Source organism: Dunckerocampus dactyliophorus, chromosome 12, assembly GCF_027744805.1.
Source record: "Dunckerocampus dactyliophorus isolate RoL2022-P2 chromosome 12, RoL_Ddac_1.1, whole genome shotgun sequence".
Lineage (NCBI taxonomy): Eukaryota > Metazoa > Chordata > Actinopteri > Syngnathiformes > Syngnathidae > Dunckerocampus > Dunckerocampus dactyliophorus.
Window position 1 is genome coordinate 16,989,395 of NC_072830.1, and position 24,704 is coordinate 17,014,098.

Sequence of the window (24,704 nt, forward strand, 5' to 3'; positions counted from 1 at the left end):
CACTTATTTTTTAATACAATTTGAAAACCTTTTAAATTGTGTGATCTTTGGCTACCTCTCATGGAAACAGGAACCAGAAGTCAGCTTCGTCGCCCGTCTACGATGTCATCATCGGTTGATTCTGTAGTTCTTTGCTAACTAATAGTGATAGGTCAGGGAACGCCGACGCGTATAATGTATTTAAAAAAATATGTTTCCCTCCCTTACAGTGTGACTAATGTGACATTATTATTATTATATATTACTCAGTATGTAGATTATATAATTAAAACTGTAACAATATAACAAAATAACCTGCAAGTGTGGGTAGTGCCACACATGAAATCATTCATTACCATTCCACTAATCAGTTAATTACCATTCCAAGCTATTTTTTTTTTAATCTGGTTATTTTTTCATGACCATAAGGAACAACAGAAATTTTGATTTTTTTAGTGATTTTAAAGTACTTACTGTATATTATATGGATATTTAACTGGACGTATTTATACAATGCAATACAATTAATTTAACAGTAATTCTGGGTCAAAAGTGTGTATTTTGCACGGAGACATTTTGATAAAGTTTGACACGAGCACTGATAAATAGAGAAGTAATCATCCTATGTATCTTTTGTTCACTTTTTTGGTCTACTCATGATGGCGATGGTTTAATTCTGAATATTCATTTCATACCAAATAGAAGGGGAAAGTTGAACAATCATAATAAAAGCAGTATCTGTCCGAAAGTGTATTTGTATAACATTGATGCCTGTTATAGGACATTTTGTAACATTGTCTTACTGTTATGAACAACAAGCGGTTGTTTTTGTAAATATCACGTGATTTGGGCTGCATGTGCACGTTTGGGTGTGTTTTCTGTGACTTCCAAGGCTACCTGAATGCAGCAACAACTTGTGCCCAAGGAGTTACGTGATGCACCTGAATGCACCATTCCGAAAAAAAAGCTAGCTCAGCTCTGATATAAGTTTTGCTAGTTTTGATCCTGCTTGTTGAGTACGAAGTGTCCGTCATTTGTGTTCGTTGTGTGACGCAACAAGACCACACATACCCCTTAGGACAAACCCACGGTTCTCTGGACACATATACCTGTATATTGCTAAAACAGCTTATCTACTTGCATAATAAAGATGATTAAATGATTATCTGAGCGGAATCTTTCCATGGTGGCCCAACTCTACAAGAACCACTACCCCCTTCCTAATAGTATCCCAAATACAAAACTACATACAACCAACATAAAGTCTCATTTTCGGGTGAATCCCCACTCACAGTGACAGGTTTTTCACCGCTGAGCCGTGCGGGGATTAATTGGAACACCAATTTAAATGAAATCGTCAAGACGTAATAGTCTTAATGCACAAAATAATCATCAAACTTACTTATTTGTTCATATGATGCACACAGAGCAATAAACAACTTGACGCTCTGTCTCCTTCCTGCTCCGGGCTCCTCGCGACGTGAGGCGTTCAGTGCACTCGTAATTGTGAGAGTTAGCGGCAAATTTTGGGTTTTTTTTCACGTACCCCCTACGACAATTGGCATACCCTTGTATACCATTCCATTAGTATACCATTCGTATACAAAGTATACTAATATACTTGGGAAACAGTTAGGCACCAAAAATGTGAGAAGATCAAATAAATTGTTTTTGGTGGCTGTTTCCCAAGCATATTGGTGCGTGTGTGAATGTATAAACGAGAAAATTTAACTTAAATTTATTTGTAGAAAGACGCTTTATGAAAGTAAGTACATTTACTTGTATTCATTTACAGAGCAGCCTTGACACATCCAATATGGCGGCGACGTTGACGTACGGCTCAGCGCTCGATGCGGCGTCTATGTATGTCTATAGCCAGCGGTGACGACCAATCTCACGTCAGCAGCAGAGCCAATCCATGAGCTTGTGGGCGGTCTAAAAGGAAGTAGGCTTCAACTTGGGCGGGCGTTCTCCGCTTGCTCTCCTTGCTTGACCCGTCTCAATTTGCAATTAACATCTTGGAACAGTGTAAGGTGCAGCCGTCCATCGACACAATGGTGGGAAAACTCCTGGTTGAGCGTAGATATGTTTTTGTTCATCATTTATTGTGCTTGCTTCCCCATTGACCTTTCAATGCCAAGCAATTATATCCCATTTATAATTGTATGATTAATATGAAGGAAGTATTAAGGAGAGTGCACACTTAAAGTTAGCAACGGTTTGTCTCCTTTAGGATTTCACGCAACGAGTTTCATGAGAACGAGTAGAATGTGTGAGTGACATCTTGTGGACTAAAACGGTATAACAGGCTTTCTAAAAAAATCAAAATTAAAATATACCCCAAGCTTAATTGAAAAAAAAAACATAATAAAGTATACACAATACTACTACTTAGAAAATAATTTAATGTAAATATTATTAGCTATGTACTGTATTTTATAATATGAAATTGACTACACATATAATACTTCTACTAATACAACTATTTTAAAATAATAACTATTGCTATTACTTAAGGGAATCATGATCAAATATTTATATATCACAATGTGAAGGGACCTGTATTATTTTTAAACATATAACGTTGCTATTACCCTATAATTATTATTCTTTTACTTTTCACACAAAAAACAAATAAAAGATACCTAATTACAAGACTACACAGGTAAAACAACATACCGTAATATGAGTGATATTTCTACAATGATTATAATTAAATAATATCACAATATTTTATATATCCATATATATTAAAGTGGAGCAATTTGACAACATACAAAGTTTTCTCTTAATAATAGTAATAATGAAAAAATATATATTGACATATCGACGATGAAATAATACCAGTGACCAACTACTTTTTGAATTGGCCACCTGTTGAAAGTTAGTACATTTTTGCCAGTAAATATAATTTACAATGATAATTTATGATAATAACAATGATAATAATTTTGAGTGCAACTATATATGTAGGTAAGAAAAAAGAGATCAGAAAGTATAAATATTGTCGTTTTTTTTTTATTTTGTAGTTATACAATAAGACCACTTTGAGGTTTTAAAAGATAACACAGAACAAATGGAAATCCCTAAACTACTTACCAGAAGTTCCCAGCGAATTAATAATACATCCAAAAGGAAAACAATTGATACCAGAGCTCTGCATAGTACATGTAACCTATGACTTTTACATTACAGGATGTCATCAAGAGGCTACACAAGTATTGCTGGTGGCGATGGAGGACTCGATGGTGCAAACTTTAGCATCCTTTGCCCTGTGCATGCATCATCCTCCTTGGAAACATACAGCACACATGATCAACAACACGCCGTCACTGCTGGGGAGGACCCTGTGTCTTCTCGCTGGGGGTGGGACTCTCAGCCTCCACGGGCAGGCGGATGTTGGGGATTCCGACCGGGGGCCGGACCTTTCTGATGGGGCTGAAGCTGCGTGGGGACGAGCAGGGGGAGTGGGCCGGCGAGCGGACGGGCGTGTGGGGAGGACCCGCGGGGGGCGCTGCTTGTGGGAGGAGCTGCGCCAGTGGGGAGGGGCTGCGGGAATACCTGCGCGGGGTGGTCCAGATTGGCTGCTCAGTTCTGTGGGCGTGAGGGGGGAGGACCGGGATGTAGGTGGCTGGGATACTGATTTCTGATTGGCTGAAAGCATTGCTAGAACTTTCTTCCAAACGCTCCAGAGTCTCCTGAAACAGGACAGAGGGCTATTTCAGATAATAGGCCTTTATTCTGTATTTTAATCATGTAAATATCAGAAGCCTTACATTTAGGCAGGCATTATTATGAACACTGGAAATTGATTGTTCACTCACATCTTCGTTGAGTACATAGAGGGGCATGGGGCTCCTTCGACCGAGCGTGCTTGGTTTTGGTACGACATCGACTGCAACAACAACATTCAACAGATGTGATTCCAATCCAAAGTGTATGGGTTCTTAAAAAATACACATTTATTAATAGGACACATTTGAACAAAAATTTAATTAAAAATAACATAAAAGACACAATACGTTTCAGGTTTTGACTTTCAGGTTTTTCTAATTTCAAGACAATTCTTCCCATAGGAAATAATAGGCTGATTTAAAAGTTGTAAGTAACATGTCAATATGAAGATTTGTTAACCTGTAAAATAAAACTAATTAAAGTAATACTAAGATAATATCTGGCAATAACCTCAGTAATAACAACACTTCAAAGTAAAACTTATCTCCCTTTGGAATAATAAATACAATAATAATACTAATAATAAATAAACTAATAAGATAAATATATGTGTGTGGATTCAGGACACAAAATAAAAAAGAAAATATTTTTTTTTAATAGTAAAATAATGACATAATGTGCACACAGAGCACTACTGTCACCTACTGGTGTTTCCTAAGTAATGCTGGAATTAAAGCGTCTTAGAACTGCTTAGAACACAATTTTGTGGTTGTTTTGTCAATATGCATGGTTTAAGTAATTAATACTCAGCATTGTTGGTTGCGACATAGAAAAAAAATGTTCCGAGCACCATTTTATCACAAAAAAGACACAATAAAACAAATTATTTAATTTTTTTACAGCGTTTTTATTGAACGCTTCCCGCAGCCTGGTGGTTGGGGACCCCTGCCTTACAGCATGCTCGGGGTATGATGTGCTCTTTTACGCATTTGAAAATACTGCAAGAATGCCGCTTTTTTTGAATCGGCTTCTTTATTTTAATAGTAAGATTGATGTCAACATCAACAAATGTAATCGTATTGAATCACATCATTTGTACACTGTATGGAATCGTATCAAATGGTTCTGTTTTTCAAATATATCGTTTTTGAATCGGATCTTAACCCACACGTGTACATGCGCATTGAATCGTTGACCACAAAGAGATTTACATCCCAAATTATTTGAGATAAATACTTCTGTCTGTGATTAATTTGCGATTAATTTCGAGTTCACTATGCACAAAATGCGATTAATCATTATTCAATATTTGAATAGTTTGACAGCCCTAACAAGCAGTCAAAAAAAAAAGAAGTAAAAACATGCACCCTCCAACTGTTGCCTGTCCTATTATTTTGACAAATACATGCATCCCAATGTCTGGCATGAATAACAACACAACACCTGTCATCATCATGAAGGTCAGCAACAGGAAATACAAGGTAGCATTGCTGAGGCAGAGGACTAAGCTGACATAAACAAACGTCTACATCAATGAGCATCTAACAAAATGCAATGCTGATGTCCCCAAAAAGGAATGCAACTTAAGGACGCAGGGGAAAATTCAAAGCACTTGGAGCACCAACAAATGTACATCAAGATAAATGGAGGACCGGAGGAAGCCAAAGTACTTGTTGCCAAAGACATCAAGGAACTGGACAGAGATTTAAGATTACATCACGTCGACTACAAGGAAATTAAAAGACATAACCCTACAAAGACTTGATGTCAAACATCCTCAATCTTTTATTTCATTGTTTTCTTTAATGTTTTACTAATTCAAATTTGTTCCTATCTACTTGTATTATTAACAATTTATTCCCAGTTAGTCATTTTTCAAATATTATTTATTCCCTTTCCGTAACACTGCACAGGCTTTATAGTGTCATTATTTTAACTTCAAATAGCTTTTTTTTTAATTATTTTTTTTTAGCTTCTTCCTACTCCTTGTCAGACATTGTGCAATTGTGCAAATGAAACCATGTGATGTTCCTGTTTTTAAACCCCAAAGTTTGACCCCCATAAGTGGCAATTGCTTGAACTTTCTCACATAGATCATCAGTGCGCTCTACAAAACACCCACTGTAACTTTAGGGCAGGGAATGCAACTTAAGGACGCAGGGGAAAATTCAAAGCACTTGGAGCACCAACAAATGTACATCAAGATAAATGTCCAAAGTGCGGCTTTGGGGCCATTTGTCTCCCGTGTAGTTTGTAATTTTGCAAGAATAACGCTGTAATATTATGAGGAAAAAGAAATAATAAAATTAGGTTTACAAAAAGTTATTATAATATGGGAATATAGTCAAAATGTTACAGGAATGAAGTCATAATTACGAGAAGAAAATTTACAAGAAGAAAGCTGAAATAGTTGGAAAAAAAATGCTGTAATTGTAGGAGAATAAAGTCAAAATATTAGGACAAAAAAAGCACAGTTTTACAAGAATTAATTCGTAATATTATAAGAAAAATAATGTAATTTTAATAAAATAAAATATTAAATACTTGTTTTTAATTTTTTACAAGTTGTAATACGACAAACAAAACAAAGTTGTAATTTCTGAGGAATTTGGTTAGGAAAAAACATGAATATTTTAGGAAAAAAGCTCAAATATTATGAGAATAAAATCATAACATTACGATCAGATTGTTTAAGAAGAAAATTGCAATATTTGGGAAAAAAAAGAGCAAATTCAACAAGTTCATACTAATAATACGCTTTGTCATGTCAGGTTCCGCAGGACAGGAGCGAGCACTTCCAGTCCTACACTCTTACTTTGGCGGGCGGCACTTCCGGCTGGGAGGAAACTGCAGCCGCTTAACCCCAGGTGTTTCCTATTGACATTAGTGGGCTTTAAAAGCCCAGCACCGCCTCGAGTACGGCGCTGGCTCATTGCCTCTAGTCACCTCTCATGTGCTGTACCGTGAGTGAACATTTACCTGCCTGTTGCTCCGTTCCCGGACTAAACATTGTGTTTTCACAGAGCCTTTTCCCTCTGTCGCCTTTTGGTTTGGTTTGGTTTGGTTTGGTTTAGTTTATTTGAACATGAAGGTTACAATGGAATACATCTCGTGAATCATTCTTTGACAGTTCCACATGTCCAAAAGGAGTAGGAAGAAGCAAAGCTTATTTAATCCTACCCCCCATCCATTCTACATCTAGTACAGTACATGTAGTTCACTTCCTGGATTCCATGTCATGTTTTCAGTGATAGTCAGGATAACACATAATAGATAACGGTTTGTTTGTCAGTACCCGCACCAGCGTGATTAAAGATTTTTATTCGCACGCTACCGCCTCGTCTCTGCATCCTGGGGGTCAAGCTGCCAACAGCAACCAGCCCGTGGCCAGATCGTGACATGTCACCTATATCACAAAGCTGAGATGCAGTTTTGTTCTTGAACAATATATAACTTCTTAGCTTATCTACGTGTGTTTACTAATTGTCAAAGTGGCCCTTACATCCTTCCATTTTTCAGCATGTGGCCCTCAATAGAAAAAGTTTGGACATCCCTTCGTTCGCGTGTTTAGCTGGATCATCACAACATTTGGTACAAATGTGTGCAAAATTCGAGCAAGGCTGGTCGAAAAACATCCAGCAAAAATACTTTGCAGGTGGAAGGGCGGGACTTAGCAACTAACTGCCCATAAGTCATTGACTACATGTCTAATGATTATAAAACTTTGAGGATATCTGTATTACATGTGTGCATGCATGTCTTGAGAAATACACATGTACATATTTACAGTACTGGCGATACTATTCATTCGTAACAGTTGCTCACCATCGTGGCCATTTTCAGTCTGCTCCATATAGATGGGAGCCCTCTGGGGGACGGGCCTATGCTTCTTTCTACAGTGTAGCAGGGTAGAGAAAACAACAACAACTGTAAATGCGTGTACGCAACAACAGGCAGACTGAAAAGGGGAATTAATGGAAAAAGTGGAGCGCGCTCACTTGGAAGGCTTCCAACAGGCACACACAGTCACCAGGGTGATGAGGAGGAATATGCCCCCGGTGGACAGGATGATGTACAGCGAGCTCCGTCCTAAACCAGAAGCATAGAGTACATAGGGACGACCAGAAAGAATAACTACATCGGGGGGCAAAGCCTGTTCTCACATTGGATTACTGATTGCCCCCCATGTCTTTGTGGAATATTCTTATTTTAGACATCAATAAAACAGTCTGGCTCGTATGTAACCATACAAACAACGTCTTTAATTTAATTTCACATACAGCACAGAGAAGTGGTGCAGCACAAGTAATACAGATGAAATAAAGAACTCCACTGGGGCACCTCCTTTTTCTTTCTCCCTACTCATAAATAAGAGTCCATTCATTGGATGACAATGCCTCTCCTTACTTGTGGCTCCCTGCTGGCGCCCAGTATCAACTCGACTGCCTAGATTTACACTTGCAGTCAACAACACTGTTGGAGGCTGCGTTGTGGTTCGGTACTTGGTGTGCACTTTGGCGCGGTTCGCTGAGTGTTCACACTACTATTTATGTCATGGGACCACAGGCTGGGCAGTAAACACACACATATTACGTGGCATTACTCAAATATTCCAAAGTAAATACGCTGTCTATTGGGTCGAATATGTAGGCGATTTACATATGCTGCTCTATTTACCTGCTTAGACTTCACAAAAAGCTTCTAAAATATACTTTCCAAGAGCACCTTTGTCACATGCAGGTGCTTACATGTTTGTCGTTTCTGCAGGCTTTCGCTGTCGTTTCAACACTGGTGGCCTGCATAGCTTAGGTGGGGGCAAGTCGGTGTTTTGCAAGTCTCAAGTAAGTCTCAAGTCTTTAATCTCAAGTCGGGTCTCACGTAAAGACGTGCAGGTCCAAGTCAGGTCAAGTCGAAGTCATAAGCTTGAAATTTGAGTCCTTAGAAGTCAGAAGCACTGTTTAGTGTTTGCCAAATAAAATGTTCAGTCATTTGTATTATCCAATTTAGTAGATATAATCATAGAAAAAAAATACATATTAGACATAAATAAGATAACATAGACTCACACGCTAGCAGTTCACATGTATGCTGGAGCCTATCCCACTGTATCAAGAGCACTGTATCAAGATATCAAGATCGCAAATCGTATCGTATCGTGAGGTACCCTGAGATTCCCAGCCCTACTGTCCATAGTTGATGCGGCCCAGCCTCAGCCAGACCCTACCTCCAGTGGTCCCCAGTGAAATTGAGTTTGAGATCCCTGATTTATTAGTTTGTTTAGCCATTTTTACGCTAGAAAATGCTTAAATTAGGCCAAGAATAAGTACAATTTGTTTAAATATGCACATTTAAAAAATAATAATAGGCCATATGCAACCACAAAACAACGATCATATATTATTAACTTTTGGAAACCGGGACTGGGTGTTTGAACCACGATGTAACGAGGGGCTACATTGGTATATTGTAGTTTAGAACCTTTTCATCACAATACTTACCGAAGTGTGCACCAAGTATCTTTTTTTTTTGGACAGTTTTTGGTACAGACCAGGTTGCCGAGCCACAAACACAGACTTCTAACCTTGTTTTCTCGACGTATTCTCGACATCCCACCGGCTTAACATGCCACCTACTGTAGACGGTGAGCCTGACGGGGGTGCTTCTCATGCTGCTGATGGGGTTCTCCACCGTGCAAGTGTAGACGTCATCGTCCGACATGAGGACGCGCGAGATGGTCAGCACCTTCTGGTCGTGCGAGAGCAGCAGGCGAGAGTCGTTGGTCTGCACCTTGCCTCCCTTCAGCCAAGAGTACACGGGCTTGGTGCCATTGTCGTGGGAGCAGTGCAAGTGGAAGTGCTCGCTGTACTCAAGGACAGACGACGCCACCATCTGGATGTATGGCTTGGAGACGGGGACTGGGGATGACAGCATCACCACATGGACCGGCGTGAGATGTGGCATGAAGACAGTCATGCATTATGTACCATGACTTCCTTATTTTCATTCAATTTAACAATGCACTTTCGGTAGCACAGCAATTTCTCCTGACAAAATTTGAGTAGTGTTTCAAGACTAATACATGATAATAATGTGAAACAGACCTTGAAATTGTGTAAAAGTATTCTAGCATTCATAGAATAAATAAGACAGAGCAGCATATTATACCTACCATCCACCGTCAGCTCAATGTAGTGCTCCCCTGTGAAGGTGTCATCCGTGATGGAGATCTCCACTTCGTAGGCCCCTTCGTCCGACAGCTGCAGGTTGTGAAGCAGCAGCGAGCCGTTCTCGAGCACCAGGATGCGGTTGCGGTACTCCGGCCGAAGGTTCCCAATGATATCGGTACCGATGGATTGCACCACGGTGACGGGTTTGACTTTGTCCCTCTTCAGCTGCCACTTGATGACCGGCTTGTCTGTGCTGCTGCTGGTGTAGCTGACGGACAGGAGGGCCTCTTTGCCCACGATGCCCCTCACCACCTGGGTTTGGCTGGTCACGTTGACCCCTGACACCTCGCCTGGAGGAACAGGAACAATGGAGGTTGCACGAGGGCTTAAATGAGGAGTAAGGGGTATTTTTGTGGCTCTTTTGCTTCTTCTTAATACAAATAAAGTGATACTAGTGCATGGTGACATAACAGGTCCACTTACACCACTAAAGTAGTAGCTGGCATTGCAACTATAAAAGAAGCAATACCAAACATGCAGGACAATCCCTCCCAATAGGTGCAGTTGTACTAATAAATATGACTAACAATGATGATGTGGTTCCTCAGTCTATTGGAGCTTTGCAGTAAGTCACAATCATGTGACAGCCAGCCAACACAGCACCGCTGATGAAATCCAGGCCAAATTAATTCTCCAGGAATTCCATTATGTCCAGGCTTTCTGTTCTTTGTTGCGTGTGCATCGACATGTCAGACTGACTTTGCAATATAAGGCAGAGACTGTGGTGCATTTTTCACCACGACAGGTTTCTGCTTATTAAAAGATGTTTGTCTTTACTTTGAGAGCCCAACTTACATGCTGCTTTTTGCAGCCATTTTTGCTACTTTTTATTAGCCCTGAAAGACGTCAGGTATTTTTTTGTTGGTTGGTGTCTTAGTTAGCAGCGACAACAACAATTTACATGAAGCTTTCTGGAAGAACCCATTAAAATTTGGTACAATTCATGACAAAAATCCAGATATTATTATTCCCTATTTTTGCATCTATGCCCAATGGCATTGTGTAATCTGCAAAATAAATACAATGCAACATTATTTTTTTAACGATTGTTCCAGAAATGTAATGTCTTCTTAGCGCTTGGAACTGTTCCTCCCCCACCCAAGAATGAAAAATGGTGCATTCCAGTCATCTTACCTTGTGAATCTGTGGCAACAGAACAAACACAAACATGATTCTCCACAATCAGGGGGGTCCAAAATGCAATATTTTTTTTCAGTTGGAAAATTATGAGAAACAGACAAAACAGTGAATAAAGTTGTAATTTTTGGAAAATTAGATTGCAGAAAAAATGATAATGTTACGCAAATACAGTGAAAATATGTGAATAAATTGACAGAAAGAAAGTTGAAATAGTTGGAAAAAAAAAAGAAAAAATATCCGAAAGTCAAAATATTAAGAGAAAAAAGTCGTACTCTAACAAGAAAAAAAGTCACAGTTTTACAAGAATAAGGTCATAATATTGTAAGCAAAAATAATGCAATGTTATTAGTTGAAATATCCATCCATCCATCCATTTTCTATGCCGCTTATCTTCATTAGGGTCGCGGGTACGCTGGAGCCTAAGAGTTGAAATATTAAAAAAAAAAAAATTGGTTATTTTTGTTGTAATATCATTTGAAACAAACAAAACAAAATAAAGTTGTAATTTTTGGAAAATTAGGTTGCGGAAAAAGTTACAATATTTTGGGAATAAAGTCAAAATATTATGGGAATAAAGTCATAATATTAAAAAGAGGAAATTTATGAAGATTATTCAAGGAGAAAGCTGAAATATTTGGAATATTTAAAAAAAACAGCAAAAGTGGTAAAAAAAGAGTTCATAATACGCTTTTTCAGCTAAAATCCAAAGCTGCGATGCAAGGGGCCCTTGCATACTTTCTTTTTTTTTTTTTTTTTTTTGGCCACCAGTGTCCGAAATGTTTGAAATGTAAATTTCTCTTTTCGCCATTTGAGTCACCTTGAAATAGTTCCCCCTATCCCAGAATCCAAAATGGTACAGTCCTCTCCTTCGGAAAAATTCGGCACGCCACAGTTTTTTCCCCTTTTTGAAGTTTTGAGTTATGATGAAACCCCCCGATTCCGGAATAAAAAAATTGTACAGTCCTGTTTTTTTATGTCATCCAATGTCAACCAGGAAGTGCCCTGGTCATAAACAACACCCAAACACACACAAATATGATACTCCATGACTTTTTAGAATTACATTTCTCCTTTTGCTGTTGAATCACAACGGAATGACGCCTCCCCACCCCAAAATAAAAAATAGTATGGTCTTACATCGTCCTCGTCAAGCAAAGAAGAATTCCAAAACGTTGTAACATTTGTTGAAAGTAATTTACCGTAATCTCTCTTTGCACTGTTGAGTCACAATGTATCAGCCCTTGCCCCAGCATGGAACAAAAAAGTGGTACGGTCCTGTCATTCTTTGTGAACGAGGAAGTAGCCTGCTAGCTAACATACGGACAGAGGAACCAAAACGAATATGGCACGTTTTGTTTTCGAGACATGATGGGACCAGTTCCCCTCACCCCAATCAAAAATGGTACAGTTCAATTGTTTTATGTCATTCTCCATAAACCAGGAAGTGAACTACTGATGTCCGATAACCAAAGACGATTGCCACAACTTTGTAACTTTTGTTAAAGAGCAACTAAATTTGTCTTTTTCCTGTTGAATCACAATGGATCAGCGCAACTCCCCAGCACAGAACAAAGAAATGGTACGGTCCCATCATTCTTTTTGAACAAGGAAGTAGCCTGCTAGCTAATCAAAAATGGTACAGTCCAAATTGTCTCATGTTATGGAAGTAACCTGTTGATGTACAACAACTAAAGACAAATTCCACGAATTAGGATCTTTTGTTAAAGAGGAATTTAATTTCTGTTTTTGCTGTTGAATCACAGTGCATCCAGTACTTCATGAACAAGGAAGTAGCCTGCTTGCTAAAAAACAAAATAAATATGGCACATTTTGTTTTTGAGACGTGATGGAACCTTTCTGCTCACCCAAAATAAAAACTGGTACAGTCCAGTCGGCTTATGTCAGCCTTTGTGAACCAGGAAGTGACCTGTTAAAAATTGGCAATGACTTTTTTTTTTGTCAACAGTTCTATAAGTGGAGGCGCACCATGTTCTTGATCTCTTCAGACTATTAGTATAGTACTTGATGCAAGCTTTCAAACTCGACAAAAGTCACATATAAAAGGACACTTACCCGAGTTCAACATCACAGCAAGGCTTTCAGTAGGAGTGGCCATTATCTGCTGTGGCCCTCTTGTTAACGGTCCCTTTGATGCCGACTTAATGAGTCCAAATTCTTTGCATTGGTGCCTTAATGCCTTAGTATGCTCTGCACACAAACAAAACGAAAAAATGCGCCCACATTGTGCTCATGCTCATGATTGTCTGCATCTTGATCACTAATCTGCCTCTCAGAAGCTGCAGGACGCCCTCCTACCTCTCATAGTGAACATGTAATACACTAATTTGGATTTGTCTGCATCAATTCCGCCCCTCCTCCCATTAGGCATTAGATAGACAGACACATTTTATGGTTTAAAGTGGAGCCCTGTCTGGGTAACCAACACAGCATAGCACCTATCTTCCCTGTGGAGGTTGCTGCTGCCCTCGTGGACACATGGATATCCAAATATTGGAACCTTGGACGGGTTTGGGGCATCCCACTGTTCTGCATTACAGATTGACCGAGCAAGACTTGAGGGAAAGTAAGAGAGAGAGAGAGAGAGAGAGATTGTGCACTGTTGACTAATTCTTTGCAAGCAGGCAGTTAGCAGGGCATCGCCTCCCTGCCATGGCAACCATTTTGGCCGCCTGACAGGGGTTGTCAAGGCGAGAAGACAAAGGGCAGGATTGTTGGAGCTAACTTGAAAAGAGCGCGAGAGAGAGTGGGAACCAGAGAGAAAGTCTTTGTCACTGGTGAAGTTGGAGACCGGCACCGGATCGCTGAGCCTAAGTTGGAAGTTTACAATGGCCCTCCACAACATTTACTAGAATACAATCAGTTTTGTGAATAATCCACAACTTTTACTTGAATAAAATCAGTTTTGTTTATACACACAGACTAAATTTCTCAAAGAAAAGTAAAGAAAAAAAACTCTTCTGACGTAACTAAAAGAATAAAATCATGGGGCATCGTTAGACCTGCCATGACAATCAATAAATCAATTAACTGCACGATAAATAAAAACAAACTTGTTTATTTTGCCGGCTTCGATATATTGACATGTGATGCGTGTTTGTTTTCCTCCTCTCTCTCTACCTCCTCAGGCTGGATGACGAGAGGATGACCTACAGTACATCAGTAGGTAAATGTGCTAACACTGTCAAAGTGCTTAGAGTGAAAGACCATTTACCATTTCTCAGTTTTTTGGTCAATATTCAGACAATAACCAAAGTGACACTAATTGAAAATCAGAAATATGGTATAGTGTTCATGACACACTGTACGTTTTGATTTTCTACTGATGTATTTTTTTCTAATCAATACCCTGGGTGGAATTGTTGTGAATTTCTCTTGGAGATAAATAAAGTATCTATCTATCTATCTATCTATCTTTTACATCGTGTTTCCGCATGTGTTTAATTTATTTGATTCAAAACCGCTTGATATTTCAATTACAATGGTAAATACTCTCGAGAAATGTAAGTTTTTTGCTTTTGATACGGTTTACTCCCATTATGATGACATTTATTATCATTACATCGTGAATTTCTCTTGGAGATTAACAAAGTGTCTAGCCATCTATATACATTAATGAAAAAATGGGTTCAAAATAATGTTGACAATAGTATTGTTTATTGGCAATAATTAACAATTACATATATATATATAAATAAAATTTAACAGACCTGGGAGACCCCAACATGTAGAGAGGGTGTGCTGGGAACGTCTGGCAGTCTCACATTCGTCGAGTCTTCAAATTTCACCACCGGCAAGGCTTCGCCTGCATCCCGGGGGAGGATGAGGATATCATGTCTGAATGGGCCGTATTCTGTGCCTCCATTACTGAGGCAGCTGATCGGAGCTGCGGCCGCAAGGTGATCAGTGCCAGTCGTGGCGGCAAGCCCCAAACCCAGTGGTGGACACCAGAGGTCAGGGCAGTTGTCAAGCTGAAGAAGGAGTCAAAGCAAGCATGGATGGCTTTTAGGACTCCTGAAGCAGCTGATAAGTACGGTAGACCAAGCGGCACGTGGCTTCGGCGGTGGTCGAGGCAAAAACTCGGGTGTGGGAGGAGTTAGGTGAGGCCATGAAGCACGACTTTCGGTTGGCCTCGAAGAGGTTCTGGCAAACCGTCCAATGCCTCAGAAAGTGGAAGCAGTGCGGGGTCCACATTGTTTACAATGGGGACGGAAGCCTGCTGACCTTGACTGAGGATATAGTTGGATGGTGGAAGGAATACTTTGAGGCCCTTCTCAATGCCACTGACATACCTTCCATAGAGGAAGCAGACTCTGAGGACACAAACGCGAACAGTTCCATCACCGTGGCTGAGGTATCTGGGTTAGTCCAAACACTACCCAGTGGCAAAGCTCCGGGCTTGGAAGAGTTTGGCCCTGAATTCCTCAAGGCTCTGGATGTTGAGGGACTGTCCTGGCTGACATGTCTCTTGAACATTGCGTGGAAGTCGGCAACAGTACCTCTGGATTGGCAGACCGCGGTGCTGGTCCCCCTTTTCAACAAGGGTGATGGGAGTGTGTGTTCCAACTATAAGGGAGTCACACTCCTCAGCCTCCCTGGGAAAGTCTATTTCAGGGTGCTGGAGAGAAGGGTACGACCGTTAGTCGAACCCGAGCAGGAGCCTGGTTTGCATTGCCAGCAGTAAGCCTGTTTCTAGTGAACGTTGGCCTCTACCAAGGCTGCCCTTTGTCACAGACCCTGTTCATAATTTTCATGGACAGAATTTGTAGGTGCAGCCAAGGTGTCGAGGGAGTCCAGTTCGGGTCCTTAGGATCTTGTCTGTGCTGTTTGCAGACAATGTGGTCATGATGGCCTCATCAGGCTGTGACCTTCAGCGTTTACTGTGGAGGTTTGCAGCTGAGTGTGAAGCTTATGGGATGAGACTCAGCACCTCCAAATCCGAGGCCATGGTTCTCAGTCAGAAAAGGGTGGATTGCACCCTCCGGGTTGGGAATTAGGTTCTTCCCCAGGTGGAGGAGTTCTCAGGGTCTTGTTCACAAAGGTTGGAGCGGCAGGTTGACAGGCAGATCGGCACAGCGTCTGCAATAATGCAGTCGCTGTTCCGGAGCGTTGTGGTGAAAAGAGAGCTGAGCCGGAAGGCAAAGCTCTCAATTTACTGGTCGATCTTTGCTCCCACCCTAACCTATGGCATGAGCTTTGGGTCATGACTGAAAGAACGAGATTGCGGATACAAGTGGCTGAAATGAGTTTCCTTCATAGGGTGGCTGGACTCACCCTAAGAGATAGGGTGAGGAGCTCGGTCATCCAGGAGGGGCTCAGAGTAGAGCCGCTGCTCCTTCACATCGAGAGGAGCCAGGCTCGGGAATCTAGTCCTGATGCCTCCCGGACGCCTCCCTGGTGAGGTGTTCCGGGCATGCCCAGCCCTGGGGCAAACCTAGGACACGTTGGAGGGATTATGTCTCACAGCTGGTCTGGGAACGCCTTGGTGTCCTCCAGGTGTAACTGGAAAAGGTGGCTGGAGACTGGGAAGTCTGGACTTGAAAAAATGGATGGATGGATGGCATAAATTTATAGGTCAAATATCGTCCAGCAAAATTTGTTATCATGGCAGGCCTAGGCATCATACTCACATGTGTTAGTTTGAAGGTTACTTCCTGGTTCATGGAGGATGACATATGGCAATGAGACTGTACAAGTTTCAGAGATGGAGGCGGGGGCAACGGTTCCAATGAGACTAACAGCAAAACGGAAAGCTCCCTTCCTCAAACATCTATCAGTCTGGAGAAGGTTATAAAGCCATTTCTAAAGCTTTGGGACTCCAGCGAACCACAGTGAGAGCCATTATCCACAAATGGCAAAAACATGAAAAAGTGGTGAACCATCCCAGGAGTGGCTGGCCACCAAACAAAATTACCTCAAGAGCGCAGTGATGACTCATCAAAAAGGTCACAAAAGACCCCATAACAACAACAAAGGAGATGTCACAGGATTAAAACTTAGCCATAAATTAGCCGCACCGCTGTATAAGCCCCAGGGTTCAAAGTTTAAGAAAAAAGGAGCTGCTTACAAACCGGAAATTACAGTATAATTTTAGAATGTGCCGCAGGCCAATAAAAAAACAGCCGCGGGCCGCAAAAGGCCTCCGGGATGCACTTGGATACCTATATAGTTTTTGGCTACTTCCTGGTTCACGAAGGTCAATGTAAGACAACAGGACCATGCCATTTTTCATTCTGGAGCTGGAAAAACAATTATATTATTTTTTATTATTATTATAAAAAAATTATAATAATATGCATGCAAGTTAAGTGCAGACTCTAAATTGTCCATAGGTATGAATGTGAGTGTGAATGGTTGTTTGTCTATACAGTATGTGCCCTGCGACTGGCTGGCAACCAGTCCAGGGTGTACCCTGCGTCTCGCCCAAAGTCAGCTGGGTAGGCTCCAGCATACCCTCAACCCTGGTGAGGACAAGCAGAATAGAATATAGATTGATGGATATATTTCTCTAACAAAATGTTTTAAATATTCGTAGGCCACTACCGCTTCAAAATAAAATGACACTAGTTTACCGGCTACTTCCTGCTCCACATGTGACAAAGCATGTTGGCTTAAACCACATAAATTAACCCCTGACACTGCACCTTTATCCAGGTTTTCACCAAAATCCATCAGCCATAAGTACCACAAGTACTCACAATTATATACAGTATGTCGTTTTGTGGCCTCACCTTTGTAACTCCCAAAGTAACAATGAGCAGAACAAAACATCCACCTTTTGCAGTTGGCGGAGGTCATTAAAACCCTAAATCTCCTGCTCTGTGCTCCTTTGAGCTTACGATGGGGGCCATCAAATAAACCACTGTGCAGACAACACAGTGAAAGAAACCTGCATACACATGACTGCACAAACAACATGTGTGAGGAAGAGGTGAGCTGAGTACGAGTTTTGTTGTGAGGTTTTTGATGTAGCTTGGGTGGTAAAGAGAAGTTAGGACGCACCTGTAAGGAGTTGCAGGAGGAGGCCAACCAGCGTGAGGAGCTTAGGAACGTCAGCAGAGAGAATGTCGCCTGAAGAGGAGCTCTTCCTCTCCTCCACCTTCATCTTGTTTCCTGGGCAGAGGCGTTCTCCCACTTAGTGAGCATGGTTTAACCACGCTGGGCACGTCTCTGTGAATCAACACTGCCTGCAACACTGGCCTCTTCCTGGCCACACTGACTGAGCCCCACTCTCGCCTCACAGCACCCCTAGTCACAGCCAACAACAGACAACTGTGTGTGTGTGAGTGTGTGTGTGTGTGTGTGATACAAAGTATGGATGAGCTTCCCATTTACACGCCACATTGCACTTTTAGAAAGCAGCTCTAGAGAAAACCACTCCGAATATGAATTAATTGAGAAGTGGAGCTGCTGAAAGCCTCATGGACTTTGTAAGAATCCCAGTTGAAAGTATGACTGTACAGTACTTCACCGGTTTTGAAAGGGTGCCCCACTTGAGCTTGCCTTTATTCGTTCCAGCTCACATTTATGCAAACTCACAAATCGCTACTTAGCAGCCAGCTATGCTTTTGGCTCGTACATGTAGGAATTAGGGCGGCACAATATTAAATGTTTCAACAAAATAAGGAAAAGTTGTCATATTCAAGATGACCGCAAGGTGGCGGAAAAGCTGCATTAAAGCAGAAAGCAGTGCAGAGCAGAGTCCTTCACCACTGTTAGCAGCATAGCTTTTGTTGATTTTGTCCCGGAATAATAACTAGTGTGCACTGCGATTGGCTGGCGACCAGTCCAGGGTGTACACCGTCTCTCGCCCGAAATATAACAATAACAACAAAAATAGCTCATAAGAGTTACATTTTTTTGACAGTACAATAGCTATTCATGTAAGAACTCAAGTGATTTTGGTTATTATCAAGAAAACCATGGAAGTTGCTAGTAAGTTAGATATCAGCTCTTAAATGAAACGCTTATTAGCTATATTTGTTATCATCATTATATTTGTCCAAACAAATTTACCTTTAGTTGTCCCCTGAAAGTGCAATGGACTGTTTCCTGGTGTCCTGTTACTTGCCAGATTGTCCAGATAATTATTAAAGTAACAGCAAATTGTATTTGTGCTTCAAATTTCATTTATTGGCGCTCTTTAATTAACTTGTCGATACATATCATACAACTTCCTGTTGCTTTACAGTGTAGCACACCCTGCTGACCAATTAGAGAAGAGAGTTACCACTTTGTGGCGCATTTCGCTACGCTTGGATTGAAAGGTTTTTTTTAGGGCTAAAACAACGTGGTTTTGTGTTTTATTTGCACAACTGGACAATAAAAAACATTTAAAAACGCACTTTAAAGTGAAATGGTTTGAAAATGGCGCGGCCATTTTTTAAATGTAAGCAATTATAACCGTTGTATGAAAAAACAAAGGACACGCAAAGTGTTCTGGAAGAGACGGATCTTTTGGCTCCCAAACGGCTCCTCAGATTTCTTTGTTGCTTGAATCGATTTTTTTTTTTTTTTTAACCAAAATAAGTGTAAAATGAATTTGTAATGTAAAAATATAATTACATCAAGTGTATTGTTTTCTCAACTACTGCACTGCTTGGTTGAACAGCTGGAGATGTTTAAGCGTGCAGCTTCACACACTCCTCGCACTGGAGTGCCAAGTTTTAAGGTGGTGAAAAAAAATTGTAGTGCTTCCAAACTTGGCAGTCACTTTTTTTGTGGCACTCACTACATCTCATTTCATCTTATTGCTCATCTGACGACTCCAAAGAACCTCTGAATTACTGAACCACTGCTATTTCTATTACCAACCAGTTCCTCCACCACAGATGCTCTTCTCCTCCTCCTTCATGCACAGAGGGCTTAAAATATATATTGATATACAGACCTGATCAAAATCTTAAGACCAGTCGAAAAATTGCTAGAATTTGTATTTTGCACATTTGGATCTTAATGAGGTTTTAAGTAGACATACGATATGCAAAAACAAGAAGGGGGAGTGAGACAAAACGCACTTTGAAAAAGTAATTTATTGAAAACAACAATTAAACTGAAATAGGCTGCTTCTCAGCTGATCAAAAGTTTAAGTCCATCGCTCAAAAAAAGAACAAAAAACTCTCCAAACCAGAACGAAAAATGTTCTCAGTAGGACTCAGTAATGAGTAGCTCCACCGTTCTTGTTAATCACTTCAAAAATTGCTTTGGGCATGCTTGATGCGAGTGTTTCCAGGAGGCTAGTGGGAACATTGCTCCAAGTGGTGAAGATGGCTTCACGAAAGGCAACGACTGTCTGGAACTGATGGCCATTTTTACAAACTTCCCTTGCCATCCATCCTCAAATGTTCTCTATGGGATTTAAATCAGGGGAACATGCAGTTCGGTCCAAAAGAGTGATGTTAGTCTCCCTGAAGAAGTCCTTGGTCAAGCGAGCATTGTGAACTGCAGTGTTGTCCTGTTGAAAAAGCCCGCTGTTACCACACTGACGAGGGCCCTCAGTCATGAGGGATGCCCGCTGCAACATCTGCACGCAAGCAGCCACCGTTTAACGACCCTGCACCACCTGAAGCTCCAATGTTCCACTGAATGAAAAAGCACCCCAGACCATGATGGACCCCCTCCACTGTGCCGGGTAGAAAACATCTCAGGTGGGATCTTCTTGTCATACCAGTAACGTTGGAAGCCATCTGGACCGTCACGGTTACATTTTTTCTCATCAGAGAATAAAACCTTTTTCCACCTTTCAGTGTCTGAAATGTTTGATGCTCCCTGGCGAAGTCTAAACGGGCAGTTTTGTGGCGTTGAAGGAGACGAGGTCTTTGAATTAGTTTTTAAACCCTTTTCCCGCAGATTCTGTCTGATGGTTATTGCACTGCAGTTAGCACCGGTAAGGACCATAATTTGGGTCAAAGACGGCCCTCTGTCTTGATGGACAGCCAATTGGATCCTCTGGCTCAGTGCAGGTGTAATAATAATAATGCTCAGGATCTTTCAAAAAATTACAATGACTGTCTTACTGCACCCAACCTCAGCAGCAATGGCACCCTGCGAGAGGCCTTGGTTATGCAGCCCGACAATCCGACCACGTTCAAATAGAGAAAGCTTGGGACTGCCTCCACAGAAGCCTTATGAGGAAGGCGAACTCACTTTAGAAACTGCTTTGACTTTGCTAAGACTTTGGTGAGGGGGCTGACCATTCTCTCCAGTGTTGGCGTTGCAATTGCTTGTATTCACTCCAAATGGAATGAATTATTAAACTGACTTTTTGACTAAGATTTTCACAGTTGAAGGAATTAAAGAACATGAGTGGTAGGGCTGGAAAGAAGAAATAAGTCACAAGCAAAACAAAAATGATGGGCCCTGTTTTTGTTTATGTTTACAGAGGGTCTTTTCAGTTGATCCCCGACTATTCGCAGTTTGCCAGTTCACTCCACTTATTTGCATATTTATCTATTCTGGTTTAAGTTGTAAATAATCCCGTTTTTTGTGGTAACTTCAATAGAATAGAATAGTTTGATGGCACTATCTGCACGGGGAAAAAAGAGTGCTGCAGCTATAACACACACACAGACACACACACCATCGCAGCATCCTGATCCTTGGAAGGCCTTGATGTGGAATCCTTGCCGCATCATCTTTGACGGCATCGCTTAAAGCCTTGCCCGGAGGAGGAAACGTAACTAGATTGTTATTAACACCGTGTCTCTTCACTGTTCAATGGATTCACCTTCGCTGCTTGATTCGCTGCCCAGCTGTCCCTGCACTGCCCAGCGAGGATTCCCCCCACTCATGTACTCTGAGTATCAATACAGTCTCGACTTTTGCTCACACTAGAGTGTCTGCATTTGTGAGTTCAGCCCACAACCCTGAACTCATCCCTGACAGAATGCTGTATTAACTTTTATGTGCTGTATATTGCCTTCAAAGTCATTTGTCCATCTTGTGCTCACAGCCATCTTTGTCCCAGGGGTTTATGTAACGACAGAGCAAGTACTTTATAGAGAATCAGCAGCACGACTTGATTGAAAAACCCAAGCAGGAATGCGGAGAACAGACTCCTGTGTAGTGAGCCATCAAAGCCCATTGCCCCTAACCTCCACCCACCCGTCTCTGCCCTCGCTAACAACAGCATCGCCCGCTTCCTCTCATCTGCTGCCGCACTTCAAATCAAAGGTGACACTTTGCACTCAACAGAAGGAAGTAGAAGTGGAGAGACCCAAGTGTATGTGTGCGTTTTGAAAGGCACCGCTGTCACATTCGGTCTTTAAGACATTTGATCTTATTTGGCTCACACGGTGCTCATTTTCAACTCGAGTCCTGTTGTAAGCGCTTTGATTTTGTGTCCTAACAGATAGTATCAACAAGGTAGTAGATGCACTTATCGATGTTGTAAAATTTGGAGTACAACAACAAAAACAAACAAAAAACATCTGGAAATCGAATTTACCTAAACCACAAAGAGGACTGGGCGATAACTGGAGAAAGGTTATTTCCCATATTAGAAAAGTTATTATACATAATAACTAGAAATGTACGCCATTAGCTTTCTTGCCAATATACACTAGGTCCCCAACTTACGAACATCCGACTAGCGAACATTCGCGGATGCGAACACAAGCCTTATTTTGCCTTGTAGTCGCTCAATCAGTATTTATACTGCTACTGTACATGCTGGACCAGTAGAGGGCACTGTGACACTGCTAATGGGACCAAGAGAGGAAGAGTTAGATGCTGGGGAGATAAAGCTAAATGGAAAGCTAAATTGTAGCTGTATGATACAACCCGGACAGAGGGTGTGATTAAAGTTTATGAAGAGTTAATGGGCCTGCTTAATTCTACACCACCCACAGAACACTACCTCTTTTAGAAGAGTTATATCACTTTTATTATCGCTTTTTTCATAAATTATCCTCGTTTAATATTACTACTACATCCAAACTTATATTTACATACATGCACATATACTGTATATGTATACACGTACATGTAGTACCTATATCATTGGTAATATTACCTTTTCCCCTACTTAAGAACAATTCGACATAAGAACGGTCGTCTGGAACCAATTGTGTTCGTAAGTTGGGGACCTAGTGTACCGATATTGGTCCAACACTTTATTACCGATGCCGATATCAACCGATACTGATATAGGCAGCAACTCTTCCCTCAAATTAATGTCAGGTCACATCTCGTGTGATGAATCAACACATTCTGCTTCTTTTACCGTGATGCCACTGGAGGCATTTCACAAATAAACACAAAATATGACTAATACTGCAATATGAAAGTAGGTTATAGAAAAAGTGCAATATTTATTTGAAACCTTTTGTCTCAACAAAACTATATAACAGTCAACTCTAATAAGAACATGTAAGTATCCAATTACTGTATATATAAGAATCTAATTAAGTAATGCTGTTTGTAAAGCTGTATGTGGCACATCTGTGTGAGAACCAAGTGTAAACTATGAAAGTCTAGACCTCCTTTTTGTGCCTTAATAATGATTTGGAGTGCATGAGAAAGTGGAAAGGAAACTGTGGCTCTCTTTGACCACATGGCCATTTATTAACACGTCTATTGCGCAACACTGCAGTAACAGCTGATGACTTCATTATCATAAACAAGTGTAACGCGCATTAATTTCACACCAACAGCTAACAGAGTAACATAACCAACACTTTAAAGCACATGCAGAGGTAGATAAAGGAATAGGGAGCTGCACACTTCAACTGCCACTACCATCTTGTGTGAATATATAAAAAAAAAACCATCAAGAGTGGACGTCTTCCTAATCGGAAGACGTGTCAGTGGGGAGGTCTTTGAAGTAGTCATTCCACCGGTCCACAACATCTCAAGTCAAAATCAGCAGCACACCTTCCCCGCCAAACACCGTGTTTCCCGCCCCAGGAAATCGTTCTCCAAGGCCTCCCCAAACTCCCCCCGCATCCGAATTTTTGCTGCGGCGACCGCTAACGCCTCAAACCACTTGGCCTGTTGGTACCTGTCAGCCGCCACCGGGTTGGACTCCTTCATCAGCGTGACGGCATCCCTCACTGCCGATCTACAAACACTCTAAGGCTGAGTATTTTTGCTTTATTTTAGCTGTATTCTACTGTGGTTAACTTACACTAGATTGTGTTTGACTTCTGAGGCATTTTCTGAGCACTTGCAAAGCACATTTTTCCCTTCCCTTCCTCTTGCCTGCTGTTTTTCATGGTTCATACATCTCTAATTGCCACCCAGGAGAGAGCTGCCATCTTTCCTGCTGACAAGTTGTCTGAGAACGACCCAGCCGAGCTTTCAGATGAACTATTAAAATGTTCAACATAACAAGCGTACCACTAATAAACCCTTTTCGAATATGACTCACTTGAGGAGTGTTCATTTTTTTTAGGTTGTTTTTATTTTTGCAAACCTCTCTTTTTTTTTCCCTTTATTCTTCGGCAACCAAGTGGGTGTTGTGCTACATGCTCGGAGGTGTGCACATCGTATTGATTGTTCACCCTCAGTCATTAAAGAGACAAGAGAACGTGGCCGCGGCACCTCAGGGATTGAGTAGGAGAATAAGAAGAGAAGTAGCTCCACGTGAAAGCCATAGAGGATGCTTATCATCCTGTGGCAAAGGGGGGGAGGAAGGAGGAAGTGGCTTTTTGCAAAACAAAACAC

At 41.2% G+C, this 24,704-nt stretch overlaps 2 protein-coding genes across 8 annotated transcripts in view; both read right to left on the reverse strand.

Moving 5' to 3' along the window:
- Positions 1-1,464, reverse strand: part of pde9ac (phosphodiesterase 9ac) — a 29,986-nt gene extending 28,522 nt beyond the window's left edge. For 4 of the 5 annotated variants that reach the window (XM_054794604.1, XM_054794603.1, XM_054794600.1 and 1 more), the window contains exon 1: positions 56-1,464. The gene's annotated coding sequence lies outside the window, so the exon portion shown is untranslated. The remainder of the gene's footprint in view (positions 1-55) is intronic. The other variant, XM_054794602.1, reaches the window with a different exon arrangement.
- A 1,532-nt stretch (positions 1,465-2,996) lies between these two features.
- hepacama (hepatic and glial cell adhesion molecule a) lies at positions 2,997-19,197 on the reverse strand. 3 transcript variants are annotated; one of them, XM_054795249.1, is made up of 9 exons: positions 19,056-19,197; positions 18,042-18,311; positions 13,095-13,229; positions 9,824-10,171; positions 9,288-9,569; positions 7,653-7,743; positions 7,480-7,547; positions 3,804-3,874; positions 2,997-3,677 (listed from the first exon to the last, which is right to left on the reverse strand). In XM_054795249.1, exons 2-9 carry the CDS (start codon positions 18,142-18,144, stop codon positions 3,309-3,311), a joined length of 1,467 nt encoding a protein of 488 aa, XP_054651224.1. In that variant the 5' UTR covers positions 18,145-18,311; positions 19,056-19,197; the 3' UTR covers positions 2,997-3,308. The 3 variants fall into 3 exon arrangements, with proteins under 3 accessions (XP_054651224.1, XP_054651225.1, XP_054651227.1); XM_054795250.1 differs by having other exon boundaries at positions 18,042-18,287; positions 19,056-19,118; XM_054795252.1 differs by lacking the exon at positions 13,095-13,229.
- Between the last annotated feature and the right edge of the window lie 5,507 nt (positions 19,198-24,704).